Genomic DNA, 18,886 nt, shown 5'->3' on the forward strand with positions numbered 1-18,886 from the left:
GCTAACCCCCGCTCTTGCAGGGAAAATGGCCTAAAAATGGCTGTTGTTGTTGTTGTTGTTGTTGTTGTTTGCCATACTACAGTGTTCTGGGCCCTGTGCTTTTTCTGGTCTTCATCAATGATCTCTCTGACTCTCTTGAAAATCCTCTCTATCTCTTTGCTGATGACCACTCTCTGCCGCTCCATTTCTCATCCCTCAGATCTGCAGTCTGCAGCCTCCTCACTCTCTGCAGACCTGGACAAAATCAGACTGGTCAAACAAGTGGAACATGTCTTTAAATCCTGACAAATATCACACTTACTGTGTCTCTCCAAAAAGACCGACTGGACAACCCTCCCATCTACTTTCTGAACAATCCTCTCCAAGAAGTTCTGTCTCTCAAGCTTTTTGGTCTCACTATCTGCCATGATCTTTCTTGGGAAATCCACATTTCCAATCTGGTCTCCAAAGCCAGTCGCCGACTGGGCAGCCTCCATCGTGCGAAGTCCTTCCTTGGCACACCTGAGCTCCACACCACATACAAGGCTTTCATCCGCAGCTCATTGGAATACTGTTCTCCCCTCTGTGCCGGTGCTCCTGCCTCACACCGAGCTCGGCTTCACGCTGTTGAAACCAAAGGTTTCAGAATCATTTGGAATCTCCCGCGATGAAGCTAACTCCGAGGGCCTTTCACTTACTCACCGCAGGCATGATATTGGTCTTCGTCTTCTACCGACTCCTCTCCGGCCTTGCTCCCCCAGCTCTCTCTGGGCCCTGTCCCCCAAATATTCCTGCAGGTCACACAAGATCTGCCAGAAACCCTCTTATGGTTAAACTGCCAAAATCAAGACTCTCTGCTCACCTTCACTCCTTCATTCCTCTTTTCTCCCGCCTCTGGAACAAACTCCCTCACTATCTTCAATCCCACTCCTCCCTCCAGGTCTTTAAAACAGCTGTTCATCACCATCTCTTATCTTCCCCCATCCCAAACCTTGATCTTTTCTGCCCCCGCTAATTTCGCCCCAGATCCACTTTTTAGAAATACCAACTTCTTTCCTGAAAGTCCTTGGTGTCCTTGTGTTTTATACTTCTCCCACACGCCACCCACCCCCCCCCCCCCCCACCTTTGCATGCCTCCTCCACCCAAGCCCTCTCCCTCCCACAGATCTCCCGATGTCCCTTCTCTCAAATGCTGTGTTTGTGTGCTTCCCCTTCTCTCCCCATCTTGTCTACCGCTCCCCTTATTATATGTTTTATGTGTCTGTTTGATGTTTTGTGTGATAAATGTTAGCTCTTTCACGAGCCTCGATCCTGGACACACACATCAAAATATAAAGGGGTCATCTTCACCATTGAGAAATGGGGCCAAAAACGACATTCAGGGTGTTCTAAAACGACCCGGACAACGTTGGTTGTTTATATATTTGGATCCACCAATGATACAACACTACCTTTTAGTTTATGTGATACAGAAACTGAAATTTTTGTGCACAGCATCATTGCACTTCTATATGAGCCCCTTTTGTCGCGCACAGGAGCGGTACACAAGTTTTTGCCATGTTTGGCTCAGCATGTTTGTATCCATCAGTGCGCATGCAGCTGTGATCTGAGAATGAAGATCTTTCAGGTTTGCCACCTTCGTGTTGTGGACACCATCTTTGACAAATTCCACAGAAAAAATGATAGAGGGGTTATGTCTGTTGATCATGGGGGCCAGGCGGTTGGTCCGTCTTGGTCAATCTAGCGATCTGGATTTTTTTTTTTCATTCGGGACGGCTCGAACGACTAAGGCCCAATGAGGGGGAGTACCGTCCTGTTGAAAAACGATATCGGATTGCAGGTCTTCAGTCCATGGTTAAGCGAATTCTTCCAACATGATCATCTAAATTGTTGAGGTTGCCGTATCCTCCGCAAAGAAAAACAGACTCGCCAAGCAGTGATGGAGAAGGCCACACCACACATTGACCTTTCGACTGTCGCGTATGTGTTCAATGACCACATGGGGGTTTGCAAAGCCCCGATTCTCACATTGTGCCGGTTGACTTTCCCCAGATACAGGAAAGCAAGCTTCGCCTATGAACATGACCTTTTTCAGGTAATCTTCATCATCCTCTATGTGACTGAGCATTTCCAAGGCAAACACCTTGTGGTTGGCTCCATTATTTGGTTTGAATTCCTGCAGAATCTGCACCTTATGGGAATAAAGCTTCAGTCTTTTATGCAAAATTCTGTGTACAGTGGTGGTTGATAATCCCAGCTCTCTGGATGTGCGTCAGATTGATTTTCTGGAACTTTGAAATGATTCACGCACTCGTTCAACTTCTGCTGCACTTGTGCTCGGTCGACCAGTACTTTTCTGTTTCTGACAACTTCCATTGTCCTGAAAAGTTTTGTACCACTCTCTGACACTAGTCTGTGATGACAGATTCCTTCCATACCTTGTACGGAAATTACGCTGAACTTGCGTGTTGGATCTCATCTCGAAGAATCATTCGCCGCACTGAGCTTTCTACTGTGGCGTCGCCATTTTATTTTACTTGAAACCACCTGACCTGAAAATAAAGAAAACTTTGAGTTTCTGTATCATATAAAACAAAGGGTATCGTATCATTTGTGGTACTAAATATATGAGCAACCAAAGTTGTTCATGTATTTTTGGAACACTGTGTTTAGCATGATATCTCAAAATTATGGACGAATCATGACAAAACTTATTGGATGAGTTGGGTAGGTGACAAGAACAAGCCAATTAATTTTAGTTAAGGTCTGGATGCAGATCCGGACTATCGGTGGGATACCGAACGTAAACTGTTCAGCCTGGCAGAGGTATGCTCTCTTTTGAGTGCTGTTCTAGTTCCTTTATGACTTTATGTTATTACATAGGTGTAACTAGAACGACACTCTTCGACGTTACGATGTCGACGGATATGCCTCCGCTCACATTATTACATCATTATAATACTTGTACCAAGTTTGATTGAAATCCATTCTGCTGTTCTCAAGTTATCAAATTTTTACCTGACATGATCTTTGACCTTTTGACCCAAAAATTTAATCAGTTCATGTTTACATCATTATGCATACCTGTACCAAGTGTTAATTTAAATCTCTTCAGCTGTTCACAAGTTATCACATTTTTACCTGACATGACCTCAGACCTTTGGCCTTTGACCTCGGCACCCCAAAATCGAATCGGTTAACCATTACGTGATTATACATATCTGCACCAAGTTTGAATTAGATCCTTTTAGCCGTTCTCAAGTTATAGACCTATTAGACTATGACCTTTGACCTCTTGATCACAAAATCTCACCAGTTAATCTTTGCGTCATTTTGCATACCTTTACCAAGTTTGAATTAGATCACTTCAGACCTATTGCAGACTTTGACTTTGACCTTTGACTTGAAAATCTAATCAGTTAATCTTTACATCATTTTGTATACCTGTGGTGGTTATCACACTTTATGTCTACAATCCTCAGAGCTCACGAGACTTGCCTTGATTTCAAAAGCGTGTCTTTAATTCACTTAAAAACTGAAAAGGAAAAATACAGCCATTCAGTACATGCTGTTACTTATGGTGGCATGACGAACTGGCTCTACAATTTACACAAAACCTGATATGATACGTTTTGCATCCACACAATACAATAATTTGCCTCAAGTTGTTCCTTCAAGAGGTTCAGCAATAAATTGAGATACAGCTTACCTCTATCTAACAGCAACAACACACAACATGCATTTTAAAGGCCATTTTCCCTGCTAGAGCGGGGGTTAGCCTTGCGGTCCCCATGACAATCTTCTCCATTTTGCCCTATTTTCTGCATCTCTCCTTGTTAACCCCCTTGCCCGCATTTCTTCTTCCACCATCTTTAGCCAAGTCTTTCTCGGTCTTCCCCGTCTTCTACTTCCTTCTGCATTCATTTCCATCACTTTCATCCTTCCTCAACACATGACCAAACCATCTCAACCTGTTCCTCTTCACAGCATCAATCACAGGCTCTATTCCCATCATGTTTCGCAATTCTCTATCCAAGGGTCGGTATTAAAGAGAAAACATCGAAAATGGAGCCGATCAGTTCTTTCGCTCGTCACGGGCAAAACAGTATGGCGGGAAGAAGGCGAAGTGCAAGAATGCGAGTACGGCGCCCAACCACCACAGGAAGTCATAACACAACTTGCATAAACAGCTGCAATACCTGCACCAAGTTTGAATTGGATCACTTCAGGCATTCTCAAGTTATAGACCTATAACAGACTTTGACCTTTGACCTTTGACCCCAAAATCTAATAAGTTCATCTTCACATCATTCTACATAATTGTACCAAATTTGGTCAGAATCCTGGTTCACAAGTTATCGCGGTAACAGGATTTTTACCTAACATGACCTCGAACCTTTGGCCTTTGACCTCGTGACCCCAAAATCGAATCGGTTGATCTTTACCTCATTCTACATATCTGCACCAAGTTTGACTTGAATAAGATCCCTTCAGCCGTTCTCAACTTATCACGGTAACGAAAACTTATATCACGGACAGACGGATGGTCGGACGGACGGTCGGACGGACGGTCGGACGAACAGCCGGACGGACAACCTGAAAACATAATGCCTCCGGTGACCGTCAACGGAGGCATACAAAGTGAATGCAAATGAAAGTAACTTTATGATGCTCATGTTTACAATTTACCTGGTTTCCTCTATACAGTATTGCATTAATAATTGGATTAACGTTATCGCCCCATTAATTAGGATAGAATCGTCTTTGGTCGTATGCAGCACAAGGCTGTAAGCATCATTGGCTGAGGGTGTGGGTGTGCTGCTGATGCGGTGCGTTCTGCTGGGTAGGGTAGCATAATTGGCTGAGAGTGTGGGTGTGCTGCTGATGCGGTGCTTTCTGCTGGGTAGGGTAGCATAATTGGCTGAGGGTGTGGGTGTGCTGCTGATGCGGTGCTTTCTGCTGGGTAGGGTAGCATAATTGGCTGAGGGTGTGGGTGTGCTGCTGATGCGGTGCGTTCTGCTGGGTAGGGTAGCATAATTGGCTGAGGGTGTGGGTGTGCTGCTGATGCGGTGCTTTCTGCTGGGTAGGGTAGCATAATTGGCTGAGGGTGTGGGTGTGCTGCTGATGCGGGGCGTGCTGCTGGGTAGGGTAGCATAATTGGCTGAGGGTGTGGGTGTGCTGCTGATGCGGTGCTTTCTGCTGGGTAGGGTAGCATAATTGGCTGAGGGTGTGGGTGTGCTGCTGATGCGGTGCTTTCTGCTGGGTAGGGTAGCATAATTGGCTGAGAGTGTGGGTGTGCTGCTGATGCGGTGCCTTCTGCTGGGTAGGGTAGCATAATTGGCTGAGGGTGTGGGTGTGCCGCTGATGCGGTGCTTTCTGCTGGGTAGGGTAGCATAATTGGCTGAGGGTGTGGGTGTGCCGCTGATGCGGTGCTTTCTGCTGGGTAGGGTAGCATAATTGGCTGAGGGTGTGGGTGTGCTGCTGATGCGGTGCTTTCTGCTGGGTAGGGTAGCATAATTGGCTGAGAGTGTGGGTGTGCTGCTGATGCGGTGCCTTCTGCTGGGTAGGGTAGCATAATTGGCTGAGGGTGTGGGTGTGCCGCTGATGCGGTGCTTTCTGCTGGGTAGGGTAGCATAATTGGCTGAGAGTGTGGGTGTGCTGCTGATGCGGTGCCTTCTGCTGGGTAGGGTAGCATAATTGGCTGAGGGTGTGGGTGTGCCGCTGATGCGGTGCTTTCTCCTGGGTAGGGTAGCATAATTGGCTGAGGGTGTGGGTGTGCCGCTGATGCGGTGCTTTCTGCTGGGTAGGGTAGCATAATTGGCTGAGAGTGTGGGTGTGCTGCTGATGCGGTGCCTTCTGCTGGATAGGGTAGCATAATTGGCTGAGGGTGTGGGTGTGCCGCTGATGCGGTGCCTTCTGCTGGATAGGGTAGCATAATTGGCTGAGGGTGTGGGTGTGCCGCTGATGTGGTGCGTTCTGCTGGATAGGGTAGCATAATTGGCTGAGGGTGTGGGTGTGCTGCTGATGCGGGGCGTGCTGCTGGGTAGGGTAGCATAATTGGCTGAGGGTGTGGGTGTGCCGCTGATGCGGTGCGTTCTGCTGGATAGGGTAGCATAATTGGCTGAGAGTGCGGCTGTGCTGCTGATGCGGTGCGTTCTGCTGGGTAGGGTAGCATAATTGGCTGAGGGTGTGGGTGTGCTGCTGATGCGGGGCGTGCTGCTGGGTAGGGTAGCATAATTGGCTGAGGGTGTGGGTGTGCTGCTGATGCGGGGCGTGCTGCTGGGTAGGGTAGCATAATTGGCTGAGGGTGTGGGTGTGCCGCTGATGCGGTGCTTTCTGCTGGGTAGGGTAGCATAATTGGCTGAGGGTGTGGGTGTGCCGCTGGTGCAGTGCGTTCTGCTGGGTAGGGTAGCATAATTGGCTGAGAGTGTGGGTGTGCCGCTGGTGCGGTGCGTTCTGCTGGATAGGGTAGCATAATTGGCTGAGAGTGCGGCTGTGCTGCTGATGCGGTGCGTTCTGCTGGGTAGGGTAGCATAATTGGCTGAGGGTGTGGGTGTGCTGCTGATGCGGGGCGTGCTGCTGGGTAGGGTAGCATAATTGGCTGAGGGTGTGGGTGTGCTGCTGATGCGGGGCGTGCTGCTGGGTAGGGTAGCATAATTGGCTGAGGGTGTGGGTGTGCTGCTGATGCAGTGCGTTCTGCTGGGTAGGGTAGCATAATTGGCTGAGGGTGTGGGTGTGCCGCTGATGCAGTGCCTTTGCTGATTCCGGGCAGGAATTTGGAATTTGGCCATAGTACTGGTGATAGATCACGTACTTTTCACAAAGGACACCGTGGAATCTTTAACGTCCACCAACCAACGCTGGCAGACAGGACATCCATCCGAGGGACCACACACACTTTGACGAGACACCAGGATGACAGTTTATAGCTGGGTCGGTATTCAAACCCAGGCTAGAATGCTTGGAGACGAGTGTGCATGCCTATAGGCCATCCCGTCAGCCCGAGGATAGAATAAGACAACCGGATGGATTATAATTACATTGGTGCTGAGATACTTCCTTTAGGTGCATTTGACAGGCAAACTGTTAAGTTATTGGCAGACATTACAAGAATGTTTTGACAGGACATATGCAAACAAGTAAATGGGGCTTTTAAATTTAGCTGTGAAAAAATGCAAATTTTAAATTGTTTTTGAGAAGGGAATTGTCAGGAGTGATTGTATTAGCTTTCTTGTTAAAATTGGGACGATTAAACTTTACAGGTTTCATTTTTTTTTAATGTGAAGCTTTTTCTGCATTTTTTGGGGGGGTATTGTGTGAAATGCATTTGTTTTGCTACTTGAACCTGAAAATGCTTTTACTAAAAGTGAATTAGTCTCTCTTCACCCAATCACTCACCCTTGATGCCTTTTTTTTTTCAGCATTGTACGGAAACCCACTTGGAAAGTACATTCGTCACTTTGAGGGCCTCTCGTACAGTATGTTGGATCTGCACGACAAGCACCATCGTGCGAAACGTGCACTTTTTCATGATGACAAGATTGTACACCTGAATTTCCATGCGCATGGCAGGTAGGCCTACATCTCTTCTTGATTTCCATTCCTCTTGTAATCCCACAAACAAGCATTACTATTTTTATGCCTTCCCAGCCAAAGGCCAGACATTTTTTTGGGTTGGCCATTATCAGTTTTTTGTTACCACAATAACTTCAGTACCACTTTTTTTTCCTTTTTTTCCCCTTTTTTATGTATACAGGATTTTTTTTTTTTTAATACTGAATCGAGGCTCGTCAAAGAGCTAACATTTACTTCACAAACAAATCAACCAGACAAACAAAATATATAAAAAGAGGGAGCGGAAGACAAGATGGGGAGAGAAGGGGAAGCACACAAACACAACATTTGAGAGCAGGGAGATGTGTGGAAGGGAGAGGGCTTGGGGGGAGGAGGCGTGGGAAGGGGGAGGGGGGGAGGGAGAAGGATACACGAGGATAGAGGATAGAGGCTTGTGAAAGAGCTACTAACATTTATCACACAAAAAATCAAACAGACACACAAAACATATAATAAGGGGAGCGTGAGACAAGATGGGGAGAGAAGGAGAAGTACACAAACACAACATTTGAGAGCAGGGACAACGGGAGATCTGTGGGAGGGAGAGGGCTTGGGGGGGAGGAGGTGTGGGAAGGGGTGGAGGGTGGGGTGGGAGAAGTATAAACACAAGGACACCAAGGACTTCCAGGAAAGAAGTTGGTATTTCAAAAAGGTGGATCTGGGGTGAAATTAGTGGGGGTAGAAAAGATCAAGGTTTTGGATGGGGGAAGATAAGAGATGGTGGTGAACAGCTGTTTTAAAGACCTGGAGGGAGGAGTGGGATTGTAGAGAGTGAGGGAGTTTGTTCCAGAGGTGGGAGAAAAGAGGAATGAACGAGTGAAGGTCAGCAGAGAGTCTTGATTTTGGCAGTTTAACCATAAGAGGTTTGCAGGCAGATATTGTGCGACCTGCAGGAATATTTGGGGGACAGAGCCCAGAGAGAGCTGGGGGAGCAAGGCCGGAGAGGAGTCGGTAGAAGACAAAGACCACCGACCTGCCTGAGGTGAGTAAGTGAAAGTCCCTCGGAGTGAGCTTCATCGCGGGAGATTCCAATGATTCTGAAACCTTTGGTTTCAACAGCGTGAGGCAGGAGCACTGGCCCAGAGGGGAGAACAGTATTCCATTGAGCTGCGGATGAAAGCCTTGTATGTGATGAGGAGCTCAGGTGTGCCAAGGAAGGACTTTGCACGACGGAGGATGCCCAGTCGGCGACTGGCTTTGGAGGCCAGATTGGAAATGTGGTTTTCCCATGAAAGATCATGGCAGATAGTGAGACCCAAAAGCTTGAGTGACAGAACTTCTTGGAGAGGATTGTTCAGAAAGTAGATGGGAGGGTTGTCTTGTCGGTCTTTTCGGAGAGACATAGTAAGAGTGTGAGATTTGTCAGGATTGAAAGACATGTTCCACTTGTTTGACCAGTCTGTGATTTTGTCCAGGTCTGCAGAGAGTGAGGAGGCTGCAGACTGATGATCTGAGGGATGAGGAATGGAGCAGCAGAGAGTGGAGTCATCAGCAAAGAGATAGAGAGGGTTTTCAAGAGAGTCAGAGAGATCATTGATACAACAACAACAACAACAGGCATTTAAAAGCCATTTTCCCTGCTAGAGCGGGGGTTAGCCTTGCGGTCCCCATGACAATCTTCTCCATTTTGCCCTATTTTCTGCATCTCCCCTTGTTAACCCCCTTGCCCGCATTTCTTCTTCCACCATCTTTAGCCAAGTCTTTCTCGGTCTTCCCCGTCCTCTACTTCCTTCTACATTAACTTCCATCACTCTTCTCAACCAGTCACTTTCATCCTTCCTCAATACATGACCAAACCATCTCAACCTGTTCCTCTTCACAGCATCAATCACAGGCAATATTCCCATCATCTTTCGCAATTCATCATTTGTCTTCCCCTCTCTCAACGATACTCCGCACATCCATCGAACCATTCGCATTTCCACCCTTTCCAGCCTTCGTTGCTGCTCTACGTTCATTACCCATGTCTCGCTCCCATAAATCATAACACTTCTCACACATGCAGCATACACCTTTCCCTTCAGCTTCAACGACACCCCTCATCAGCACGCCACTCAGTTCCCGAAACGTGTTCCATGCACATCTCACTTTAGCAACCGTTGCCGAGTCTGATCCACCTTCTCCATTCAGCATGTCTCCGAGGTAGCAAAATGTTTTCACACCTTCCAGCTTCACGCCGTCTCCAAGATCCAACTCAACATTTCCTCCATCTGCAGCTCCCTCTGTGCACACCTTACATTTGAATGTAGCTGCCACACTGGTAAATGACCCTCTCAGACCACTACATTTTTGATGAACCCACTCAGCACACATTGTACATTGAATGGAGTTCACTCCGACACCCTTCCTGCACACAGCACACGGCCACTTCCCAGTTCTTTCCACCTCACCACATGCTTTACCACTTGCCATCACCTTTGTCTTTCCGATATTCACCTTCAGACCTTTTGTCTCCATACATTCCTTCCACTTGTTCATCTTTTCCTTCAATCCATCCATACTTTCCGCAATCAACACCAGATCATCTGCATACAACAACTCCCACGGTAAACCCTCCTTTACGTTCTGAGCCAGCACCTCCATCACAGCTACAAATAGTAGTGGACTTAGTACCGACCCCTGATGCACTCCCACCTTCACCTCAAACTCACCACTGTTCCCGTCCTTCGTCCTTACAGCTGTGCGCGCTCTTTTGTACATTGCCATCACTACTCTGATCAACCATTCCTCCACTCCTAACTTCCTCAATGCCCATGTCAATACTTTGCGTGGAACCCTATCGAATGCTTTCTCCAGATCAACAAACCCAAAAAACAACTTCTTCCTCTTATCCATGTACTTCTCCTGCAACTGCCTCACAATGAAAAGCGCATCTGTCGTTCCTCTTCCTGGCATAAATCCAAACTGCATTTCGTCGATCTTCACTTTCTTCCTTATCCTCCTCTCCAACACCCTTTCCAATACCTTCATTCCATGCTCCAATAACTTTATCGCTCGGTACGAGCCACACTCCAGAGGGTCACCTTTCCCCTTGTATAGAGGGACGAGGGTACTCAGTTCCCAATCCACTGGAATGCGGCCTTCTTTCACCACCAGATTACAGATCTCTGTCATTCTCTTCACACCCCAACTTCCTGCTGCCTTCAACATATCTCCCACAACTCCCGTCGGCCCTCCCGCTTTTCTACTCTTCATTGCTTTTATCGCTTCTTCAACTTCCTTCTCAGTTATCTTCTCTGCCGGTCCTAAAACTGGGTTACTCTCTATGTTGCCATCCCATTCATTCTCTGTATTCAACAGCATTTCCATATATCTTTTCCATCTTCCTTTAATTCCATCTGGGTCGACAACGATTTGTCCCACTTCATCCTTCAAGCAACTCACCCCCATCACATCACACCTCTCTTTCGCTATGTGCTTTGCAATCCTGAATACTGCTTTCTGACCCTCTTCTGAATCCAAGCGTTCTCCGAACATTTTCCTACATGCCTCCTGCGCCTTTGCTACCTCTTTCTTTGCAGCCTTCCTGGCTGCCTTATAACTTTCATGCTCTGCTGTTTCTGCTCCCGTACCCTTCGCCTTCTGCCACTCTTTGAACTTCTTCCTCTTCTCGTCAATCCTCTTTCCAACTTCAACATCCCACCACCATGTTTCCGAGGTCCTTTTGTCCATACAGAGAGATCATTGATGAAGACCAGAAAAAGCACAGGCCCCAGAACACTACCTTGGGGAACTCCAGCCTGAACAGGAATAGGAGATGAGAGAAACCCATTCAGGGCCACACGTTGACTACGACCAGAGAGGAAGTCCGCCAGCCATGCGTGGAGATTTCCATTTATACCAAAGGAGGAGAGTTTGGTGAGCAGAGCAGGGTGCCAGACCGTATCGAAGGCACGTGAAATGTCAAGGGAGACAGCTCTAATTTCCTGTTTGGCGTTGAGCTGTATATATGTATATATCGGCATCAGCTCCAGGACCAAGTGGAGTGCCATACAAGGTGTTCAAGAGTTCTGAAGGCATCAGGCAGTATCTGTGGAAGGCACTGAAGGTGGTATGGAGGCAAGGAGTGGTGCCCAGTCAATGGACTAGGGCGGAAGGAGTTTATATTCCAAAGCAGGAGGAGGCTGTGACACTGGAGCAGTTTAGACCAATATCATTGCTCGATGTAGATGGGAAGATATTGATGAGTGTCTTTGCGGAACAGCTCTCAGGCTTCATCAGAGGGAATGGTTTTGTGGATGGTTCTGTGCAGAAGGCAGGAATACCAGGATCACCAGGATGCATTGAACACTCGACAATGGTCTGGCAAGTGTTACAGGAGGCAAAGAGGAAAACGAACGATGTGGCGGTGGTATGGCTGGATTTGGAGAATGCTTATGGGTCAGTGCTGCATGCCTTGATCAGGTATGCCATGGATTTCTTTTGGGTGCCACGGAGATTTAGGGATTTTTTGATGGCATATTATGATCAGTTTTGGATGCGGTTTGCGACACAGTCCTATGTAACAGAGTGGCAGAAGTTGGAAGTGGGGATCCCGATGGGATATACCATCTCCCCTATTTTGTTTGTGCTGGTTATGGAGTTGTTGATACGTGTGGTGAGTGGACATGGGAAAGAAGTGGAGCTATCCCCTGGTCAGAGGTTGCCAGCAATGTTTGCTTTCATGGATGACCTGACAGTTGTCCAACAGTCCGCTGATGCAGCAGTAGAGGTACTGGGACGACTGGAAAGGTTGATGCAGTGGGCAAGAATGGGATTTAAAGCAAGAAAGTCGAGGAGTGTGGTCGTGAGACGAGGAGTGGTGGATAACATGCACAGGTTTGAGCTGGGATGGGAGGTGGTTCCATCATTGGTGGAGGCCCCTGTTAAGAGTTTTGGAAGATGGTATACAGTAGAGTTGAATGATGTGGGAAGAGTGGAGGAGGTCAGAAACAAGCTTTTGAGAGGTTTGAAGAGGATTGATGGATGTGGTTTGCCAGGTAAGTTGAAGGTATGGTGTTTGAAGTTTGGATTGATGCCACGAGTTTTGTGGCCATTGATGATGTATGATATTGCGATTTGGCGTGTAGAGAGGATGGAGGTTGTGGTGAGCGGGTTTGTGAGTTGGTGGTTGGGAGTGCCACGCTGTTTGACGAACATTGCCTTTTATGGTCAGGGTGGAAAACTCCAGTTTCCCTTGACATCATTAACCGAGGAGTTTAAGGTGGTGAGGGTGAGGGATTTCATGATGTTGTGGGATTCAAGTGATGCAGTGGTAAAGAATGCTCTCCCAGAGAAGAAGGGAAGTTGGAAGTGGAATGCAAGAGCAGAGGTGGACGAGATGGAGGAGCGGTTGCAACATGAGGAGGTCATGGGGATGGTACAGCATGGGAAGCATGGCTTGGGGTGGATGAAGCATGAGCGATGGGGAAAGGCATGTGTGAAAGAGAGGAGGAAGATGGTTGAGAGGGAGGTGAGAAGAAAGGAAGAGGAGGGGAGATATGTGAAAGCAGTCGGTCAGGCACAGCAAGGCGCTTGGACTAAGTGGGAAGGTGTGCGGGTGAGGATGTTGGAATGGCAAGAGATTTGGAGGATGGAGCCAATATTGTTGAATTTCCTGTTGCGGGCAACATATGATGTGCTTCCGTCACCAGTAAACTTGAGATTGTGGGGGTTATTGCAGGAGGAGAGATGTTATTTGTGTGGAGGTGTGGGAACGGTGCAGCATGCACTGAGTGCATGTTCAGTAGTATTGGCAGCAGGACACTACAGGTGGCGACATGATCAGGTGCTGGCGGTGGTGGTGCAAATGGTGCAACAAGAGGTGCTGAGGTCGAGAGAAAGAAGAGTGGAGAAGGAGACTGATTGGGGAGAGGTGTGGTTTGTCAAAGAGGGCCAAGTGGTAAGAGGTGGAAAGAGGAGGAGGTGGAAAGCAAGAGGGCTGTCAGATGCTTGTGATTGGCAGGTGGTGGCGGACCTGAAGCCACAATTGGTATTCCCAGAGGAGATCTGTGTGACAAGGTTGCGGTCTAACATTGTTATTTTGTCAGGTGCACCAAGACAGGTCATCTTAGAGGAATTGTCGGTACCTTGGGAAGAGAATATGGAGGAGTTGCACGAGAGGAAGAGAGGAAAGTACACTGAGCTGGAGGCAGAGTGCCGGGAGAAGGGTTGGCGAGTGTTGTGTCAGCCATTTGAGGTGGGGTGTAGAGGGTATATTGGCAATTCCTTTTCTGGATTTCTTGCTCGGCTGGGAGTGTGTGGGACAGAAAGAAGGAGGATGTGTGACAAGGTGGCCTAGGTTGCCTTGAAAGGCTCATTTTGGATATGGAGGAAGTTTATGGAGGCACGTCGAACGGTGTAGGTTGGTTGTGTGTGGTTTTTTTTTTGGTTTTTTTTTTTTGTTACGATTATTATTTCTTATTTTGTGTATATGAGTGAGTGGGTGAGGGTGTGTGTTTTTGCATGAGTGTGTGTTTTTGTATGTTGTGTGTGTGTGTGTGTGTGTGTGTGTGTGTGTGTGTGTGTGTGTGTGTGTGTGTGTGTGTGTGTGTGTGTGTGTGTGTGTGTGTGTGTGTGTGTGTGAATGAATGATCTGGTGTGTTTTGTTGTTGAGTGATATGGGGTATAAAGGTGGGTGTTTGAGTGTTCCACCATGTTTGTTTGGTGCTGTGGATTCTGGATGTGGAGGTGTTGTTGTTGTAGTCTGTGTTCGCACTGGCTGGGGGTGGGGGTATGTACGCATCCAGGTGTAGTTGCTGCATGTGGATGTGTATGTGCCCCTGCTGGCCCACCTTGGCTGACTGTATCATGGTTGAAGGGCCAAAACGGGATGATGCTGAGGACCCGGTCAGTGCGGCACACTTGTGACCCGGTGTGTTTTGAACATATATATATATATATATATATATATATATATATATATATATATATATATATATATATATATATATATATATATGTATGTATGTGATATATATATATATATATATATATATATATATATATATATATATATATGTATGTATATATATATATATATATATATATATATATATATATGTATGTATATATATATATATATATATATATGTATGTATATATATATATGTATATATATATATATATATATATATATATATATATATGTATGTATATATATATATATATGTATATATATATGTATATATATATATATATATGTGTATATATATGTATATATATATGTATATATATATATATATATATGTGTATATATATGTATATATATATGTATATATATATATATATATATGTGTATATATATGTATATATATATGTATATATATATATATATATGTATATATATATATATATATATATGTATATGTATATATATATATATATATATATATATATATATGTATATGTATATATATATATATATATATATATATATGTATATATATATATATATATATATATATGTATATGTATATATACTAGGGCATGCCCGTACTATATCTATATCTAAAATTATATCCCCCCCCTCTATTTACATGAAATGGTTTGGTCCAAAGCGAACGGCTTGCGAGTGGTGACAATCCCCCCCCTCTATTTACATGCAATGGTTTGGTCCAAAGCGAACGGCTTCCGGAGTTTGGTAAAGAAATCGCCATCGCGTGCACAAACGCGCAGGAAAGCGAATGAATCGCAAATTCGTTTTTATTAGTTGTAAAACATAGTTTAACGCCAACATAGTTTGCAAACGTGAAATAAATGAATACGCTCTCAAATGTGCCATCCGAGGCAGAGTGTGCCCGCCACGTTCGGCACACGCGATCGTTCGCTGCTCTCTGATTGGTTGAATCGTTTTTTGGACATAGCTCGGTAAGTAATTGTCCGATTAATATGAAACCTTGAAAAGGCACATCCTCGGGTCCCCAGCAATATACCTGGCAAGTTAAAAGTATATCGGACCCGTGGTTGTCGAGAAACAGCGGTCACAGACAAACAAACGTACAGACAGAGATTACTGGAATTATAGATAGATATATATATATATATGTATATATATATATATATATATATATATATATATACACATATATATATATATATTTATATATATATATATATATAATATCCTGTGTCCAAAGGATGTGGTTTGGCATTTTTTTATGAAATAGGCAAAGCCAAGAAACGAATGAAACCCATTAGAATTGCCCTTTAAAACCCTTTTGAATTACCTTTCAGAACCCCCTAGAATTACTTTTTGGAATCCTTTAGAATTACCCTTTTGAACCCTTTAGAATTAAACACGGTGGGTTAGAAAGGTTTTTCTCTTCTTTTTGACGGACGGCTTCACCGCTCAAAAATGATCTTGCTCCTCTCTGCGCATGCGCGGTTGTGCCAAATTCAGAGACAAAGGACTGTTCAATGGCAGGTTTGTTTTCCCATTTGTGTTCAAAATATGACATTCAATTTAAAGAAGTTGTTCCTCGGTCATAAACAGATGGACGCCAATTGCTTAACCCGGATTTTTGCTTCATGTGCACAGGGTAATGACCATAGCTGGGAGCTCAATGAGCAAAAGAGAAAATAATTCTCACAGTGAAATGTTTTGTTACATTATTTTACAATGTATTTTTCTTACTAAAGCACAAGTTGCCTACTACAACTGTGTTTTCGCTTGTATTTCTTCTGCATCAATTGATTTACCACCTTGTATCGTGTGTTGTCCAAAGGCATTTCAACCTCCGTTTGAAGCGAGACACGTCACTCTTCACCGAAGATTTTGTGGAGGATAGTGGATCCCATGGTGCTTTGCATGACACATCACATATTTATTCTGGCGAGATATATGGTGAGATCTTAAGACCATCCACTTCGGAGGTTCATTTGAACAGTTAAGCTCATATCATTTTTATAATTTGTGAATATTTTGCCTTTGTCTTTCATATGGAGCTTTAATAATATCCTCCAAAATGTTTATTTGAGCCTTGGTAAGGAAAATTGCCACCTGAAGATTTTTTTTCTTCTTTTAATTCGAAACACTTTAGTTGCATAATCGAAGCATCTTTCTTTTCAATTCCATAGTCAAAGCTCATGGAGGAGTTAGACAATGGAGAATAAGTGGGTTTTTTGGTCTATACCAGAGGGCAGACTGAACAAGTTCACATTCGATAGACATTAGACATACATACATGATCTGTAAGAAACGCAGAATATGCCCAGTGGTTAGCAGAAAGAAAAATATCCTTCATTTGAAATGGGAGGAAGCATGAGATCGCAGTGAGCTGCAACCTTGCATTTCTGAAGGGAGGAGCATTGTTGGACAAACACAAGGAAGGCTCACTGGCATAGGTCTGACCTCACTTTCACATTGCACAGGCTTGCCCGCCCGCCGATCCACATGTTTCAGGCTCGAACATCTGGCTCGCCGGCTCTGGCTCGGCCACCTGTGCATGCACCCGAGCTGGCGTCCGGTCGTCGTACCCAGTCAGAAGGACTCTGGTTGCGTCAGAAGGACCTCGTCGTACCCCAGGTGCATCAGAAAGACTCCTGCAGGGTCTAACCGTCTGCATACGAGTGCCATCCCGCATAACATGGAGGTCGCTTCGGCAACCGCGCTGACTTCCTGCTTCTCCCTACCCGCTAATCGCTCTAACAGTCTTGTCTCGTGGACGTTCTGTTCTTTCCGAGCAGAGCGACATCCACATTAGTACGGTGTCATTCCAGGCCATTACTTTCTTCAATCATCCCCTTTTCTTCTATGCGTCTGGTTCCAAATGCCTCAATTTGTGCCATTAAATCGTCATGAGTTTTATCGGTCGTTGCACCTCGTACATCCATTTTTTGCCATTAATTGTGCCATCATTTCCCTCAACATGGCCTGGGTCAACATAGTTCCCTGCCTCCTGGTTGGACCATTCTGTAGTGGTGAAGATTCCAATCCTACTCTCTTCCCCACTAACCCCCACCTCAGTTCTCCTTCAAGCATGTTCCACATCCTCCGCCATTATTCCCACGACGGTTAACATCAATTGGTGTCCTGTTGGTTTCATCCATCGTTTTACCTGTCCGCCGATGCAAATCGGCACGTTGCCTTCACCAGCAAGACTAGTTCTTCAATTAAGAGGGTTGGATTAAATTAGGTAGTTCTAATGGGGATCAATTCTATTGCGGGTCGGAACGAGGGATGATATGAGATGGTGCAGTACACTGCCTGCTTTTGAATCCTTGGAGGGACGAGTGGGATTGAACAGTCTTATGAAGGTGGTTCCACAGACAGGAGAAACGAGTCGAACAAAAGTGGAGGTGTGAAGTAGGTCTGTATTTTGAGACTTTAACCAAGATGAAGTTATTGGAAGAATGCTTACCTCCTGGAAGAGCTGGGAAGGCTGATTATGCAGATGGAGCTCCAGGTGGTAAAAATAGGCTACTGCTATGTCTGATGTGAGCTGATCAGGTGCCTGCAATGTGGTCTTATTATTTATTTATTTTGCGGTTTGGTTAGAAGCTGGATATGCAATGAGTCACATTCTGAGTAGCTGTACTTGCCTTTGTGCATCTGCTGGCATGGAACAAGGTTCCCCTTTTACATATATTTTCAAATTCTCTTTTACTCTGCCATTCAATCCATTAGGGGAGCACTCTGCACAGTTTCATGTATAACTTTTATCGATTCACACTCTTTATGAACTCCTGAAAACCCTGACCATTTTGAGAACCATGTCAATTTCTTCACCACGTTTTCCATCTTGTTACCCCTTTGTTCTGTCTGTTGGAAAGTTTTTATTTCTTTTACAGATATCTATATATATATATCTGTGCAGTGTCTGTCTTGTCTTGTGTTGTGTTGTCACTGAACTACTCCCTCAAACTTTTGTGAAATCGTACCAAACTTCTGGTATGCACATATCTCTCCCGTCGGTATGTCCTCAGGGTATTTTTTCTGAAACATTTTCCAATTTTTATTTTATTTTTTTATTTGAATTTTTTTTTTTCAACTTAAGTTTTCAACTTCAATGGTTTATAAAATGTGATATCACGTATATTACAAATACATCTGTGCAAAATAATTGTTTGAATTATGATTGGTTTAAACCATGACAAAACGGCAACTCGGGTGCAGTCATTTATCTATATATCTACACATCTGGGCAGTGTCTGTGTTGTCACTTAACGACTCCCTCAAACTTTTGTTTCTGTGGTTGTGAAGTGTTTTTAATAACGTTGTGGTGGTTTTGAATCACGTGGTGGTGAGGTATTTTGAATTATGTGGTGGTGAGGTATTTTGAATTATGTGGTGGTGAGGTGTTTTGAATTATGT

General features: G+C 45.1%; 1 protein-coding gene across 2 annotated transcripts in view; it reads left to right on the top strand.

The window, feature by feature from the left end:
• ADAM10 (ADAM metallopeptidase domain 10) overlaps positions 1–18,886 on the top strand; it is a 175,545-nt gene that overhangs the window by 55,889 nt on the left and 100,770 nt on the right. For both annotated transcript variants that reach the window (XM_068106543.2, XM_068106544.2), the window contains 2 exons: positions 7,401–7,551; positions 16,299–16,417. In XM_068106543.2, the coding sequence (XP_067962644.2) occupies positions 7,401–7,551; positions 16,299–16,417 (270 nt within the window). The remainder of the gene's footprint in view (positions 1–7,400; positions 7,552–16,298; positions 16,418–18,886) is intronic.

This window comes from Myxine glutinosa, chromosome 2 (assembly GCF_964187855.1).
Source record: "Myxine glutinosa chromosome 2, kmMyxGlut1.1, whole genome shotgun sequence".
NCBI lineage: Eukaryota > Metazoa > Chordata > Myxini > Myxiniformes > Myxinidae > Myxine > Myxine glutinosa.